Source organism: Diceros bicornis, chromosome 26, assembly GCF_020826845.1.
Source record: "Diceros bicornis minor isolate mBicDic1 chromosome 26, mDicBic1.mat.cur, whole genome shotgun sequence".
NCBI classification, from domain to species: Eukaryota; Metazoa; Chordata; class Mammalia; order Perissodactyla; family Rhinocerotidae; genus Diceros; species Diceros bicornis.
Window position 1 is genome coordinate 21,599,718 of NC_080765.1, and position 16,860 is coordinate 21,616,577.

Sequence of the window (16,860 nt, forward strand, 5' to 3'; positions counted from 1 at the left end):
GCTCACTTGTGTGGCCGCCCCTACTCTCGCCTCAAGCTCCGCCTCTCTCTAACCCGTCTGGGGTAGCTCTGAGAGGAACCAGGACATGAGGGCTCCCTAGGGTAAAGGTGGTCCCCAAGGTGACTCCTCCCAGAAGGGCCCAGTCTGGAGCTGCCTCTCCTCTCCCAGAAGCCACTCTCGTCTCTGTCCTTTGCCAGGAGGAGAGAAAAACAGCTCTCATCCACAAAGGCTCCCCAGGGGGAGTCTAGGGGTCCCAGTTTGCCTTGAGGGAAGTATCCTACTCCATTGTTCCTTCCTCAACCCTGGAGACCAGCGAGGGGCCTGGGACAGGGGCAGATCAAGAAAACAGTGAGCTGATGGCAGATGTGAAAGCCCCAGACAGGCCAAGACCTTCATCCTACACACACCAAACATGCACTGGGCACCTGCCGTGGCCAGGCTCTGAGCACACAGCAGAGATTCATCCACCAGAGATGCCAGGCAGAAATGCCTGCTGCCTTTGGTGATTCCCTGAACTGCAGAGGCCATTCTCACAGGACACAGCCCAGAGGTGCCACCTGGGGCTGCACTTGTCCTCTCTCATACACACCTCCACCCCTGGGTCCTCCTGCCCTTTCTCCAGGAAAAACATGGACACAGCTAGGCAGCCTTCCCTGCTCCAGCGAACTTAGATCTCCAAGCCCCAGCTCCTCAGACCTGAACGGGGACAACTGAACCTCGATAGAACCAGGGGCACTTTTGGGTGTCAGGACAGGGAAGTTGGGACCCATGGGTGAGCTGGGAACTGGAAGGTGAAACATTTGGGATACAGGAGGGAATCAGAGCCTGACAGACCAGAAGGGAGAAGTGTACCAGGAATTTCAAACTCCAATGCCTCCAGGAGCCAAGCAGATAAAATAAATGGAAGAAGCTGGAATAAGACAAAGGGGAGTGGTCTGTGGCCAACTGGAGAACGTATGCTGCACCCACAGCATTCCAATTAGAAAAGAAATCTACCGGGCTGAGTCTCAAGCTCACTCTTGAACCCACAAATGGGTCAGCCCTACAGGCACCTCCGATCTGAGAGCTGGGAGGGGATTCCATTATGAGAGGAAAAGGAAATGGATCCTGGGCAGGCAAAAGCAACACATGCCCTCCTTGCAGGGGAATGGATTTCCAGGCAGAGGCGACCGCGTAGGCAAAGGCTCGGGAAATGGCTTGGATTGTTTGGTGTAAGATTTGAAGCCGGGATCAGGAGAGGCGAGATGGCTAGGAGCTGGGCTGGGTCCAGACCACAAAATGGTAGGTCAGAGGACTTGGACTCTGTCCCAAGAACAATCAGATTGAAGCTGGAAAGTGAGATAAGCATATTTGCAGTTTAGATCGAGTCCCCTGCAGGAAGATGTATTTGAGGAGGTCAGAGTGTCTGCAGGGAGACTAGGACGAGGCTGATACAGCCACTCCGAGGGCTTGAACGTGGGTCGTGGCAATAGGGTTGGAGAGAATGGCATGCAGGCGGAGGAAACAGCATCTGCAAAGGCTCAGAGGGCAGATGGAGCCCGATGGGTTCAGGGCAATGGGAAGAGTTAGGTGTGGCTGTTGGGGTGGGGAGACGGGCATGGATGGCAGAAGGAAATCTCACACCTCACTTGGTATTGCCCTATCTATCTGGCTATACTTCCTCCCTGCCTGGCCAGCCAGGGACGAGGCTTGGATGATTTCCCCAGGTTGCCCCACACCCCAGAAAGCCCATGTCCATCATGGCAAATGTGCCCATCAAATCGGGTGCTGCTGTCAGCATATAATGCATCAGCAACACTCGCTGGTGGGTGAGAAGGGAGCACATGTTGACTGAGTGCCCCGGCTCGGCAGGTGTAGGTTCTTTTCCCTCAATTAATGCTCATGGAGGGTGGGTGTTAGCGTCTCCATTTTACCCATAAGAAACTGAGGATTTATGATGTTAAGAGAGCTGCTCAGGGTCACCTATCAATAAAGCAATGGAGCAGGATTTAAATCTGTCATTCACTCATTCCATACATATTTATTGAACTCTTACTATGTGTTAGGCTCCATTCCAGATGCCTGATATACAACAATGAGTAAACAGACAAAAGTCCCTGTTCTCATGGGGTTTATAGTCTAGTGTGGGGGGTGAGGTGGAGTGGGAAGAATAAACAATGCAAAAATACCTAAGAATACCAAATGGCAAATCCCCTCATGGCCACCAGAAGGCACTGCAACCACACCACCTTCCATTGTCCTCTGATTTCATCTCCCTTTCCGGGTTCCAAAGATAATAGTCAATGAATACTAAGTGTAGCATCAGCTCAAGAATGCAAGCTGACGAGGGGTGTGCAGCAGTTCCTTCTTTCACTCACTTTTCCAGCTTAACTCCCTCATTAGATCCCCATCCAACTGCCCCAGGTATCTCAGTGATTTTTCAAGGCCCTGTGTACTCCAGAGATCACTAAGACTCACATTCACTCATCAAACCATCCTTCCATTCACCCTCCTGCCCACCCGCCTACCATATCCACCCACTCAGCTTCCATCTGTCCTCCGTCTCACCTACCCACCTCACCCACCTCCCCTTTCCATCAGCCCATCCCTCTTCCCACCCTCCACCCATCCACCAACTGGGGCACTCAGTCTAGAAGGTCTGGGAAGGCAAGCTGTCAAACCAGGTAGACAGAGTCAGTGAACTCAATGGGCATGCATTTTAGTGAGCCAAGGTCAGCAAAAGGCGAAAGCATTTAAAAATGGCAAGACACTGGGCCGGGCCCAGTGGCGCAAGCAGTTAAGTGCATGTGCTCCACTTTGGTGGCCTAGAGTTCGCAGGCCCAGATCCCCGGCGCGCACTGACACACCGCTTGTCAGGCCATGCTGTGGTGGCATCCCATATAAAGCAGAGGAAGATGGGCACGGATGTTAGCTCAGGGCCAATCTTACTCAGTAAAAAAAAAAAAAAAAATGACAAGACGTTATTAGCAAACCAAATGGTATCCGAAAACAACTCAACTTTGGATGTTTAACAAATCCCACTGTGCTATTATGCGGTGTGGACACATAGATTAATTTATCACTAGCCCTTCAAGACAATATGGTAGGTAAAATTCCATAAATGTTTCAGCACCTCTGTGCTTTGTTCCAATCCCTTCCTGAGTAATAGATCATTTTGGCAGTTAGTAACATTTAAGACCTGCTTTCTGAGGCCCTAAGTAGCTCAGCTTGTAAGACTAAACGACAAAGTACTGAAGAGAATCTGACCGTGGGGCTGTGCATAACGTCTCCATCGATCGCTGTGTACATCATATTTACCCGGATAATGGGGGCTTTCTTTATTTCAGGCACGTAGTGCTCTTTTGATCACTGGAATCTGTACAGCGCACCCAGAAAACGATAAGGGGCAAAGAGACTCTCATGCATACCTCTAGTTTGGTGGGTCACTGGGTAACCTCTTTCCTACCTCCCAGCTCTTCAGCTAAAAGATTCAGAAGCCTTAGCACCAACAGTTATCCCACAAATCACTTGCTTCTTGATATTTGGCTGCTTGTTACCCAAAGAAAAGCATCTTTGTTGGAATAATATATCAAAATATAAAGGACAATGCTGATCTCTTAAAGGCTAGGTAAAAATCATTTTCCCCACATTAAAAAACAAGAAACAAACAAACAAAAAAACACCAACAGTAAAAGCCACTTAACTGTAATCTCACTAAGAACCAGAAATATTTCAATTTTACTTTCCACATGATTTGCTTTGTTTTCTCAGAATATTATGAGCCAGAAGGGGAATTCATTAAGATTTGGCAGCTTTTTAGGTAAAGGATTGTACTTACCACGTTTTTGTATTATTGATATAGTAACTTCCCAAGTGGATGGAAGATTTCAAGGGCTAAATCAAGCCTTGCTTTTTTTTTTGCAGGGAAGGATTCACCCTGAGCTGACATCTGTTGCCAATCTTCCTCTTTTTTTCTTTTTTCTCCCCAAAGCCCCAGTATATGGTTGTCTATTCTAGTTGTAAGTCCTTCTAGTTCTTGTATGTGAGCCACCGCCACAGCATGGCAACTGACAGGCAGGTGGTGTGGTTCCATGACCAGGAAATGAACCACGGCCACCGAAGCCATGAGAGCACCCAACTTTAACCACTAGACCATCAGGGCTGGCTCAAGCCTTGCATTCTTTTATTCCAATCTAATTAATTCCAATGGATGAAAAATCCATCCCCTATGTTTGGGAAATACATAGAAGATGCAGAAGAACTGTTCCCGTGACCTATCTGAGGCAACAATTCAGCGATGCTGTGCCTACAGTAATTAAAATAGAACCCCAAAAAAGATCCACACATCTTTTCTGACAGTTAATTTACCCTCTCCATTTTTCTTTCTCTTTCTTTCTTCTTTTTTTTTTTTTCTTTATTTTTTTCATGAGAAGTACCTAGCACAGTGTATGGCTCATAGTAAATATTGAATAAATGAGAACTCTCATTATTATTGATAATATTATTATTAACACTTCCATCTTACATATGAAGAAACTAAGTCCTATTAGAGGCTCAAAAAGACTTGACAAGAGAACAAGATTTTTTTTACCTTTTTTTCCTTCTTTTTTTTTTTTTTTTTTGTGAGGAATATCAGCCCTGAGCTAACATCTGTGCTAATCCACCTCTTTTTGCTGAGGAAGACCAGCTCTGAGCTAACATCTATTGCCAATCCTCCTCCTTTTTTTTTCCCCCAAAGCCCCAGTAGATAGTTGTATGTCATACTTGCACATCCTTCTAGTTGCTGTATGTGGGATGCGGCCTCAGCATGGCTGGAGAAGCGGTGTGTCGGTGCGTGCCCGGCATCCAAACCCGGGCCACCAGTAGCGGAGCGCGGGCACTTAACCGCTAAGCCATGGGGCCGGCCCTTTTTTTACCTTTTTACCTTTTACCTTTATCCTCTTTTTTCTTTTTCATCTGTTAATCAATTTAGTTATCAGACTATAAAATGAAGAAGTAAAAATCTCCATTCACTCCCATTTTCCCAAAGTAACCACTTTTAAGTTGTTTTTAATTCTTCTCATAGCTGCCTCTTGAATTGCAAAGGTGATCATTTATCGCTTTAAGTTGTATTGATTCCATAGGTGAAGGAAAAGAATTTAGCTCACTCACATTTTAAAAAAATTTTGTTAGTTATATTTTTATTGGTAGTCTTTCTATTGGTTAGCATTATACCTTTAAATAACATATATAATCCCTTCTTGATGCATTAATTTTTAAAAATTGAAATATAATTGACATACCATAAAATTCACCCTTTCAAATTGTTCAGATCAGTGGCTTTTAGTATATTCATAGAGTTGTGGAACCATCATCACTGTATAATTTCAGGGCATTTTAATCATCCCCCAAAGAAACCGCATATCTATTAGCAGTCTCTGCCTATTCCCCACTTCCCTGAGCTGCTGGCAACGCTTCTACTTTCTGTCTCTACAGATTTGCCTTTTCTGGACATTTCATGTAAACCAAATCATACAATATGTGATCTGTTGTGTCTGGCTTCTTTGACTTAGCCTGTTTCCAAGGGTCATCTGTGTTGTAGTATGTATCAATATTTCATTCCTTTTTGTGGCTGAGCATTTCTTTGTGTGAATAGACAACATTTTGTTTATCCATTCACCAGTCGATGGACATGTGTGTTGTTTCCACTTTTTGGCTATTATGTATAATGCTGCTATGAAAATTAATGTACAAGTTTTTGTGTGAACATGTTTTCAATTTCTCTTGGGTATATACCTAGGAATAGAATTTCTGGGTCATGTTTAACTTTTTGAAGAACTGCCATTTTTTCCAAAGTTTTCCAAAGCCTTTGCACCATTTTACATTCCCACCAGCAATGCACAAGGGTTCCAATTTCTCCACATCCTCACCAACACTTGTTACTGTCTGTCTTTTTGATTATAGCCATCCTAATGGGTGTGAAGTAGTGTCTCATTGTGGTTTTGATATGTATTTCCCTAATGACTGATGATGTTGAACATCTTTTCATGTGCTTATTTATAATATATTGATTGTGTGTCCTGCAACCATGCTGAATTCATGGTGATTTTTTGTGGATTCCTTAGGATATTCTATATACAAGATCATGACATCCACAAATAGAGTTTTACTTCTTCCTTTCCAATCTGGTTGCCTTTTTTTTTTCTAGACCATTTACATTTAATGTGATTATTGATATGGTTAGATTTGAGTTTATCATCTTGCTATTTGTTTTTTTATTTGTCCCATCTGTTCTTTGTTCCGTTTTCCCTCTTTACTATTTTTTTTTAGTGGTTGCTTTAGGGTTTATAGTATTCACCTTTAACTTGTCTCAGTCTGCCTTTGAAGGATATTATACCACATCATCTATAGTATAAAATCCTTACAATTGTATCCTTCTGCTTCTCCCCTACTGGCCTTTATGCTATTGTCATGTATTTAACTTTTGCATATGTAAACACTGTAAACCATAATACACTGTTATTATTTTTGTTGAAACAGTCAATTATCTTTTATTTTCCCTTTTTCTCCCCAAATCCCCAATAGATAGTTGTATGTCATAGTTGCACATCCCTCTAGTTGCTGTTTGTGGGATGCCACCTCAGCATGGTGGGACAAGTGGTGCGTCGGTGTGCGCCTGGGATCTGAACCCCGGGCCACCAGTAGTGGAGCGCGTGCACTCAACCGCTAAGCCACGGGGCCGGCCCCGAAACAGTCAATTATCTTTTAAAGGTATTTAAATAATAAGAAAACAATCTTACATGTTTCTGATAGCTACTATTTTTGATGCTCCTCATTTCTTTGTGTAAATCCAGATTTCCTTCTAGGATTATTTTCCTGCTGCCTGAAGGATATCCTTTAACATTTTTGTTTGGTGTGGGTCTGCTGGTTCAGCTTTTGTAAATCTGAAAATATCTCTTTTTTGCCTTCATTTTCAAAAGAAATTTTTGCCAGGTATAGAATCCTAGGTTGACTTTTTTTTTTCTTCCAATACTTAAAGATGTTGCTTCACTGCCTTCTCACTTGCATTGTTTCCAAAAGGAAATCTGACATCATCCTTATTTCCATTCTTTTGTAGTAGCATGTCTTTTTTCTTGGCTGCTTTTTTAAAAATTGAGGTATAATTTTCATACTATAAACTTCACCCTTTTAAAATGTACAGTTAAGTGGTTTTCAGTATGCAAAATTGTGCAGCCATCAACACTAGCTAACTCCAGAACATTTTAATCACTCCAAAAAGAAATTCTGTACCCATTAGTAGTTATTGTCCATTCCCTCCTCCCTCCAGCCCCTGACGACAACTGATCTACTTTCTGTCTCTTTGGATTTATCTCTGGCTGCTTTTTAAAAATTGTGGTAAAAAATGAAAAACATAAAATTTATCCCCTTACCCATTTTTAAGTGTATAGTTCAGCAGTGTTGAGTATATTCACATTGTTGTGAAACAGATCTCCAGAACTTTTTCATCTTGCAAATCTGAAACGCCATACCGACTAAACAACAACTCCTCTTTTCTCTCTCTCCTAACCCTTGTAACCACCATTCTACTTTCTTTTTCTATGAATTTAACTACTCTAGGTACTTAATATAAGTGGAATCATATAGTATTTGTCTTTTTGTCACTGACGTTTCACTCAGCATAATGTCCTCAAGGTTCATCCATGTTGTAGCATGTGTCAGAATTTCCTTCCTTTTTTTTTTTGTGAGGAAGATCAGCCCTTAGCTAACATCCATGCTAATCCTCCTCTTTTTGCTGAGGAAGACCGGCTCTGAGCTAACATCTATTGCCAATCCTCCTCCTTTTTTTTCCCCCAAAGCCCCAGTAGATAGTGTATGTCATACTTGCGCATCCTTCTAGTTGCTGTATGTGGGACGCAGCCTCAGCATGGCCGGAGAAGCGGTGCATCGGTGCGTGCCAGGATCCGAACCCAGGCCGCCAGTAGCAGAGTGCGCACACTTAACTGCTAAGCCACAGGGCTGGCCCTTCCTTCCTTTTTAAGGCTGAATAATATTTCATTGTATGTACACACCACATTTTGCTTATCCATCCGTCTGTTGATGGACATTGGTGTTGCTTCCACCTCTTGGCTATTGTAAATAGTGCTTCTATGAATATGGTGTGCTTCGAGACCCTGCTTTTTATTCTTTTGGATATATATTCAGAAGTGGGATTGCTGAATCATATGGTAATTTTATTTTTAATTTTTTGAGGAACCTCTATATTATTTTCCATAATGATTGCACCATTTTACAACCCCACCAGCACTACACAAGGGTTCCAATTTCTCCATATCCTTGTCAACACTTATTTTATGTTTTTTTGATAGTAGCCATCCTAATGAGTATGAGGTGATATCTCATTGTGGATTTGATTTGCATTTCTCTGATAATTAGTGATGTTGAGCTGTCTCTGGCTACTTTTAAGATTTTCACTTTATAACTCATTTTGAGGAACTTGATTATGATGTGCCTTGCTGTAATTTCTTGTGCGTGAGATTTGTTGAGCTTCTTTGATATATAGGTTTATAATTTGTATCAAATTTGGAAATTGTTCAGCTATTAGTTCTTAAAATATTTTTTCTGTGCCTCTCTGTCTCTCCTCTCCTTCAACTCCAATTACTCACATATTAGGCTGCTTGAGGTTGTTCCACAGCTCACTAATGTGCTTTTCATTTTTTAAATTTATTTTTTCTCTATGTGTTTCATTTTGGTTAATTTCTATTGCTATCCTTTCAACTTGACTAATCTTTTCTTCTGCAACATCTAATCTGCTGTTAATCCCATTCCGTGTATTTTTCATCTTTGACATTGTAATTTTCATTTCTAGAAGTTTGACATATCTTTTTTTATATCTCCATGTCACTACCTAACTTTCTGAACATATGTACTATAGTTATAATAGTTGTTTTAATGTCCTTCTCTGTTCATTCTAATATCCGTGTCAGTTCTGAGTTGGTTTAAATTGATTGATTATTCTCCTCATTATGAATTGTGTTTTCCTGCCTCTTTGCATGCCTAGTAATCCTTGATGTCTTGCCCGACATTGTGAATTTTACCTTGCTGACTGCCAGATACTTTTGTAATCTGTATAATTTGCTAGCCAGGTCCAGCGCAGTGCTCAGATAGACTTGATTATTCCCCACTACTAAGCCAAGACCTTCCTGAGTCCTCTGCCCACTGCCCTGTGATGTTTTCCAGTCTGGCTAATGGGAAAAGGCCTGAGGCACTGCTTCCTCTAATCCTTTCAGATGGCTCTTCCCCTGGCCGTGGGTAGTTTCTTCTCACATATGGCTGATAAGTTCTCTGCTGAATACTCGAGGGGCCCCTCTGCAGATCTTGGGTTCTCTCTCTGGGCAGCTCTCTCTTCTTTGTGTTCTGTTCTCCAAGCTCTAGCTGCTGTGGTCTCCCTGGGCCCTCAGCTCCGTTCCTTCAACTCAGGAGCTCTGAGGCTCTGGGCTCCACTTCACTGCCCCCTTCTACCCGCAGTTTTGAAATTTTCAAAGCAGTGAGATGGACAATCCTAAAAGGACAAACCTTCCTTGTTTTCCTTTCTCTCTGGGATTTTGTTGCTTTCATTGCTTGGTGTCCAGTGTTTTGAAACTGTTCTTTCGTGCATTTTGTCTGGTTTTGTTGTGGTGGTTGTTTCAGGTGGAAGGTTAAACCTGGTCCCTGTTACTCCACCTGGAGGAGAAGCGGGAGTCTTGGTGTCCATGTTTCTAAGAGCTCCTGGGGTGACTCCACTGCACAGCCAGGTGAGAGCCACTTGCACAGACCTCTTTTCTCTGCTTGAAATGTTTTTCTCAAACAAATGGAATCTGATTATTTCCTCCCCTCTGCTATCTCTGTTGTCTCTTTCTGGAACTTCTGTTAGACAAATATTGAATGGATTGATCCTTCATCTCTTAACCTTTCTTTCATATTTTCCATTTCTTTGCCATTTTGCTCTACATATTGAGAGATGTTTAAAAACTTTTTCCTCCCATACTTTCCTTTGATTAACTTTTTAATTTAGGCAATCATATTTGTAATTTCCAGAACTTTCTCTTGTTCTCCAATTGCAATGTCTTCCTAGAAATCTCTTCTTGTTTAATGGCGGATTATCTTATTTATTTGTTTCCTCCAGGGCTGGTTGTTTTGTCTCTTCATCTTAGTCCTTTTTGCTGCCACTGAAAGTTAGTACGAGGAAGCCCACATGGTTTTCCTTGGCAGCTGAGTGGGTCTGGTTCCCCAGTAGGCCTTGCTCTGAACAGGCTGCGAGCTCTGCGGCAGGTGTGTTAATTGATTCAAATGCTTCACTTAGATCAGAGGTGCTTCTTCCTCTCCTCCCACCCAGGTGCCCTTTGGCAATGTCTGGAGACATTTTTGGTTGTCACAAGTGGAGGATGCTACTGGCACCTAGTGGATAGAGGCCAGAGATGCTGCTAAATATCTTGCAATGTACAGGAAAGTCTCCACAACAAAGAGTTATCTGGCCCAAATGTCAATAGTGTTAAGGTGGGGAAAACCCTGACTGAAGACCATCCAAGATCAAGCTGCCCCATGTCCCCACCGCCAAAGGCCAAGAGAAGGAGGGACCCTTCACACCCACTGCAGGAGACTTCCCAAGCATTCGTTCAAGTTTGTTAGAAGAGATCCCCAACTGATGGTTCATGAGCCACATGTGGCCCACAGACTTGTTTCATTTGGCTTTTATAGGTAGGTAGATTAATATACACACACACACAGACACAGACACACACACACACACACATACACACAATGGTTAACAGTTTGGTTGATTTTACCTAAAACCCCAGATTTCTAGCTTCTGCTGGAAAATCAGAAGGATGGACATGGTTGGTAGAGCCGAGTGGCAGTTGCCCCTACAGATGGGCATGTGGTCTCTTTTTATTTCTGTCTCCTGGTTCACATTGCTCACCTATGTCTCTGGCTTGGCCTCTTTATGCATGTGGATTCGTAACCCCTGTTTGTTTTTTTTTTTTCGGCTGGTTTTATCCTGGGGACAAATACTGACTCTACCCAGGGATGTCTGTGGAGTGTTTCTGAGACAATCTTTTAGTTAATCCTCTTGTTTTCTCTCCCACTGGTACCATTACCTTAGAATAATGGGAGAATACAAATGGGAGGACGAGATTCAACACAGTTGGAGGTAGACACCTGGGGATCATCAGAGTATGAGACAGCAGTTGAAGCCATAGGCATGAGTGAGATTTCCCAGGAAGAGTGTGTAGACAGCAGAAGCACCCTAGGCTGGACCTCTGGAGAAGGGGGCCAGCAAAAGAATCAGAGAGGATAGCCAGAGAGAAGGAAGGGAAATCAGGTGTGTGTGGAGACACAGAAGCCAAAGGAAGAGAAAGTTTCAAGAAGGAAATCAAATGTCGAATGCTGTGTACAGGAGGCTGAACAGTGTCCTTTGATTAAGATATGCAGATCATGATTTCAGTGAAAGCAGTTTCCTTAGAGTGCTGGAAGTGTACAGAAGCCTGCAGCCAGTTGCAGAGTGATGGGGAGATGAGAAAATGTAGACTGCTAAGACAGACAGCTCTTTCCAGAAGTTTCCAGACGTTAGCTGTGAAGGAGGTGAGAGGTCATGTTATGTGGTGAGGGATGGAGAATTAGTTGTTGGTTGGCTGATTGTTTTAAGGTGGGAGAGATTGGAACTTGTTTATAGAGGAAATAGTCTGTTTTTTGTGAGATTATGAATGGTATAACCTGATAAGCATATCCTCACCATGAAACATCTAGAAATGCTGCATAAAATCAAGCAAACATCCTTTAAAATGCACAGTTGGCTTTCAAGAACGTAAGGGGAATCCCCCCCTGGCCGTACACAAAGAGGAAATTGAAAACCAGAGCTGTGTGAGCTGCTGGCTGGTTGTAGATCTTAGCAATGAAGGGGCTTGGGTTTTACACCCACCTAGAGATTGGAGATGAAAGCATTGAAAACTGAGACCCTGATATAAAGCTCACCCTCTTAGCAGATGACACCCTCAGTGAAAGAGTATACTAGAAAAAAATTCTTCCCATCAGCTCAGGGAGCACAAAAAAAACCTTATCTGTCTCACCCTGAGATCTGGTAGCAATAGAAAGTCTCCCCAGAGAATTCATAACCAAAGGCTTGCCGTCACTTAGATTTGGGTTTCGAATTTACACCATCTGCGTGGTTTCGGAAGCCCAAATAGAAATTAACAAATAATGTGGTCCAGGGTTAGTCATACCCGTGAAGCATCCTTGGCAGGAACGAACACAAAACTTCTCTAGAGAGAAGTAACCTCAAACCTGTTCACATGGATTCCCACTGCTAAGGCCCTGCTGAAGCTGAGTTCACAGCCCCAAATTAGCAAACTTACGAGGGAGCCATCTGTCATGAATGAGAGTGAGCAGCCTGGAACTCCAGACAACAGAATCATCGAGTAAAGGACCATACAGTAAATATGTTTTAAATGCCTAAAGACATAAAAGAAGGACTCAACATTAGAAAGTAATAAGATGGTGTTAAAGATGTGAGGGAGAGGTTTAAAATAAAGAGGAAGGAGAAAGGGTAAAACTAATGCATCTATTGATCCATCCACTTATTCATTCCCCTTTCCTTAGCCTCCTGTTATGTTTTAGACCATGTTCTGGGTCTGGGCATATAAAGATGACTTTGGGGACGAATTGGACTCTGCCCCAGGGAGATCACATCCATACATGCGTCCATCCATCCATCTTTCATGTTATAGCATCCTCAGATGTCACAGCTAGAAAAGTCTCAATAGAACATCTTGTTCAACTTTCAACTCTCTTGTCGTATAGAGTAAGAAGGTGAGGCCCAGTAATACAAAAATTACTTTTCTGAAGTCTCCAACTGAGTGGGTTACAGAGCCAGAGGGTGAGCCAGCGCCTTGCCCCTGGTGTCCTTTCTGCACGTCCTGCCCCTGCTGAGCACTTGGTGTGCGGGCATCTAAGCTCTGGACACTGTATCTCTGTTCTATTTCCCTGGTGGACTGGTCACTCCTCTTGGGCAGAGTCCCCACAACCCAGTCCTGTCAGATGATGGTGACAATGAGAAGTGACATAATTATCCAGCTCCTGAGTGACAGAGATGGGACAGGAGCCCTGATCTCTACCTTGTATCAGTTATGTGTCCACGTCTCTTCTCACCCCCTCCACCCCCCACGCCTTCCACTAAAGAGACTGTGAGCTCCTTGAGAGGCCAGGTCTGATGCCTCCACCCCCAGGGCCTGGCTCAGGGAAGGTGCTCTGAACACCTGCTGGATGAGTGCACCTGCAGGAGAGGTCCCTCAGCCTGGGGGCTTCTTATTCCCCAGCTGCTCCCTCAACTTCCAGCATCCAAGGGGTTAGAGGGGAGGTGGAGGCCCAAGCGCTCTCCGGCTCTCCTGAGCAGCGAGAGCCAAGTGTTGGCCTCTGGCCAGCAGCGTTTCCCCGGGTGTGGGTGTGGGTGTAGGTGAACTCGGAAGGTTGGTGGCTCGCATTAAGCAGCACAGGATGGCTGCTCCCTGGGCAGGGCCTTCAGGCTGTCTCAGTACTTCCAGCGAAGGCCTCAGGGTGGCGCTACAGTGTCTAACACTTGCTGATCCATTCGTCCCCTTTTCTTTTAACAAAGAAAGAGCAGATCTTTGGGGCAACGCCTCCAGCAGGGACCAGTGTCTACTTAGAACTCAATATCTTTGTTTACATTGTATTTATTTGCATGTTTTACCTTCTATTTCTGGCAAGTGATACTGGCTTTCCATTTACAGAAATGATACAAAAAAGAGTCCTTTTAAAATAAATTTATTAAGCAAATAGTAAACCAATGTAAAGAAAAACATAAAGTAAATAATAGTACAGGTGGTAAGCTGATGTGGCAAAAATCCTAACATTCTGACTGAAATTTGGGAAATCAGGTCCCTGGGGAACGGAAACTCCTTTGCTTTCCCCAGCCCCTGGTACTGCTCCCAGAGTGGAGGTCAGCTGACACAGGCGGCTATAGGGCGAAGGACACCTCAGGGCTCCATTTCTCCGGGGTGGAGCTTTATAAGTAAGCCCGCCTTGGGGAAAATCTGTCTCTCCGGACCACTCCAGCTAGCTGGGAGGAAGATAGCTGGAGGCCGCATTTTGGGAGCTACCCTGCCTCGGGACAGTGCTCCTTTCCACATTGGATCAAACTCAGATCTCCTTGGCCTGGGCCTCTCTCATTGTGGAGGGGTGAGATTCAGGAGGCTGAGGTGTGTCGGCCTTGAGGACAGGCTGCCCTTCAGTCTTCTTTGGCTCTAAGTCCCAGCTACAGGCACAAGTGCGTCTGAGCTTGGCTAACCAAGTTCCCTGTTGCTGGTTGGGGGTCAAAGCCACAGTTTGTATGCAATAAGATGCTCCTTTGCCTGGTCTTGACCTCTCTTTATCTGTTTTGCTGGAGGGATGATTTGTGGCTCTGGGAAGCTGAATTCCTGTCATCTCCTGCTGGCACAACTGACACTCATTATCCCACCCTCAGCCTGTTCTTCAGCAGCCATGAGACCCCTCCGCTTTGATATATGCTTCTTAGGTGCACACTGAAGGAAGGTGGAAGCCACTGTGTTGGTGCTATTTCCTGCCTGTCTGGTATCTTGAGTTCTTAGTCCGGAACGTGATCTTCACGGCTTCTGGCCCAGAGTCGGCCCCATCTCCAGTTCTCTACGCCAGAGCCCCAGGCAGTGAAGCAGAGGTACCTCTGGGCTTCCCCTGCAGCACAGGCTCTGTCCACACCCCGTCTGCCCAGACCCAGATCCAGGGGAATTGAAATCCAGATGTAAAAGGCCTAGGAGGGGCATTCTTCCCTGGGGGACCTCAGGTATCAGGTTCCCAGGCTGGAGCCCCAGGGTCTTAAGGTCCCTCTGAGATAGGGTAGGGCCTTCCTCAGGGGTTTCTGGGAGGCCAGTCCTCCAGGCACTGGGGATTCAGAGCCCAACACTTGTCCGACCTTCACGACTCCAGAAAGCTGAGATCTGCTCCAGGGTAACCCGAGGCTGGAGACCCCACTCAGGATCAGGGCTTCCTGGCCGCTGCCTCTGGGCCTGGGGGCTCCCCAAGTGCACACTGGCGTCTGGTCCCTGTTCAGGCTCAGCCCAACTCACTAGGCCTGGGGCGTGGGGTCTCTCCTCCCAGGCCTGGGGCCCCCAGAAGGTGCTCCGGAATGAGGGCTTGGGAGGCCTCGGGGGGACCAAGGGTCTGGGAAGGGGCTGAGGGGCTAAAGAGGCAGGTGGGGCTGTTGCTCGGGCCTCCAAGGTGCCCCCAGGGGTGGGAGGGTCTGGGGCCCGGTCCATCAGCAGGGGGACCGCAGAGCCATACCAGTCCTCTGAGCGCTCTCGGGGGGTGCCCCTGGGCTCAATCCACAGCTCTCCTCCGGGGCGCCAGACCAGGGTGGGTGCCTGGTTGCTGGGGTCTGGGCGCAGAGAGCGCCGGAACAGGCGTTCGGCCAAGACGGCAGTTGTCAGGAGGAAGAGGGCAGCAAGGGAGGCCAGGGCGAGCATGATGGGGACACAGGGCCCGCAGGGCAGCGGGGGCCACGAGGCTGCCTCTGATGCAGGGGGCCCCTCCATGTGCCCAGAGGGCTGGTCTGGAGTTGAAGACATCTGGAGAGACAGGGATCGGGAGAGGAACAAATGAGATGGGGTTGGCACAATCTAGAGAGAGAGAGGCAGCAAGTGCACAAACAAGAGTGAGGAGAGAGCCAGAGGCGAGAGGGGCTCGGTGTCTGGCTTGAGAAACAGAGCCAGGCAGACAGAGGGGCAAAGAGGACCCAGAAAGGGCAAGAGTGAGTCAGATGGCAGGAGAAGCAGGGGCCCCCCCTGGCCTGCAGCCAGGCCCTCCTACTCAGGATCCCTTTCTGAAGGCCCATTTTCCTCCCAGACCTCAGGGTGCCTCCCTCTCAGCCCCTTCAGGTCTTGCTCAGGCCTAGAGAGGAAGTGGTGGGTAAGGAAAGGAGAACGTCCCCTCCCGGCCCTGCCCCTGCATGTGTGCGCCCTCCTGGCCACCTCAGCTGGCCCCTTGGCTGTTCCTTTGCCCGCACAACCCTCCTTGGAGTTGGTCTTGCTCTCAGCAGCTCCACCAAGTTTGCTGTGCCGCCAGGTCTCAGGTGCCACCTCTGCACCTGTCCCCGCCTCTCTCGCTTTGCCCAGTCTCTGGCCCGACTCTGTCTGCCTTGTTTGTCTCTGTCCCTCAGCTCCCCAACCTGCAGGGGCCTCCTGCACGCCCCACCTTACCTCGGGTCAGTCCCGGCTCCTCTCTCCCTTCGGAGCCTCTCCTCCCTGTGCGTGCAGGGAGGCCGCAGAGCTGTTGCCTCAGATGAGGGCGGAAGGGAGGGCACCACCAACTGTGCTGGGCTCCCCCTGCACCCGGAGTGTTTCCAAGGCAACCTGGAGGATGTGGTCACCGCGGTGGGAGGTGTTTCCTGGCGAGAGGTGGGGCCGGAATGGCAGTGGTTCTATTGAACTCAGTCTCACCCCATAGCCAGGCCCCAGCCCGAGAACATTCGCCTGGAGGCCAAGAAAGAGGAGACAGAGATTCTGGCCCATCTGTTCCCAGAGCACCAAGGCACCCCGCTATGCCTGCTCCCTCGTGGCTGCCCTGTCTGTCCTGCTCACTGGGCCCCACCAAACCTGCTCCTGCCATCCAGCCCCCACAGGTCCTCCTACTTGACCCAGCCTTCTCATGAACACGTTTCCTTGTCTTCACACTATTCAGTCCCAATTTTGGTTGGAAAATATCTGTGAGGTGAGGCCTGGGTAGCAAGAATGTCAGGCCTCCAGGAAGAGTTCAGGGTGAAAAACAGGCTTAGGCCTGGCTCCAAGGTCCCAAACGTTTGCTATCTTGGATCCTTTCTCCCAATGCTGAGGTGCGGAG

General features: G+C 46.5%; 1 protein-coding gene across 1 annotated transcript; it reads right to left on the bottom strand.

Annotated features, from left to right (window-relative positions):
* Window positions 1-13,757: 13,757 nt before the first annotated feature.
* Window positions 13,758-16,351, bottom strand: C26H16orf54 (chromosome 26 C16orf54 homolog). The gene is made up of 2 exons (XM_058570566.1): window positions 16,221-16,351; window positions 13,758-15,590 (listed from the first exon to the last, which is right to left on the bottom strand). Exon 2 carries the CDS (start codon window positions 15,588-15,590, stop codon window positions 14,916-14,918), a length of 675 nt encoding a protein of 224 aa, XP_058426549.1. The 5' UTR covers window positions 16,221-16,351; the 3' UTR covers window positions 13,758-14,915.
* Window positions 16,352-16,860: the final 509 nt, after the last annotated feature.

Excerpts from the sequence above, each read along its gene's own strand:
- C26H16orf54 (XM_058570566.1), bottom strand. The coding sequence starts at position 15,590 with ATGTCTTCAACTCCAGACCAGCCCTCTGGGCACATGGAGGGGCCCCCT.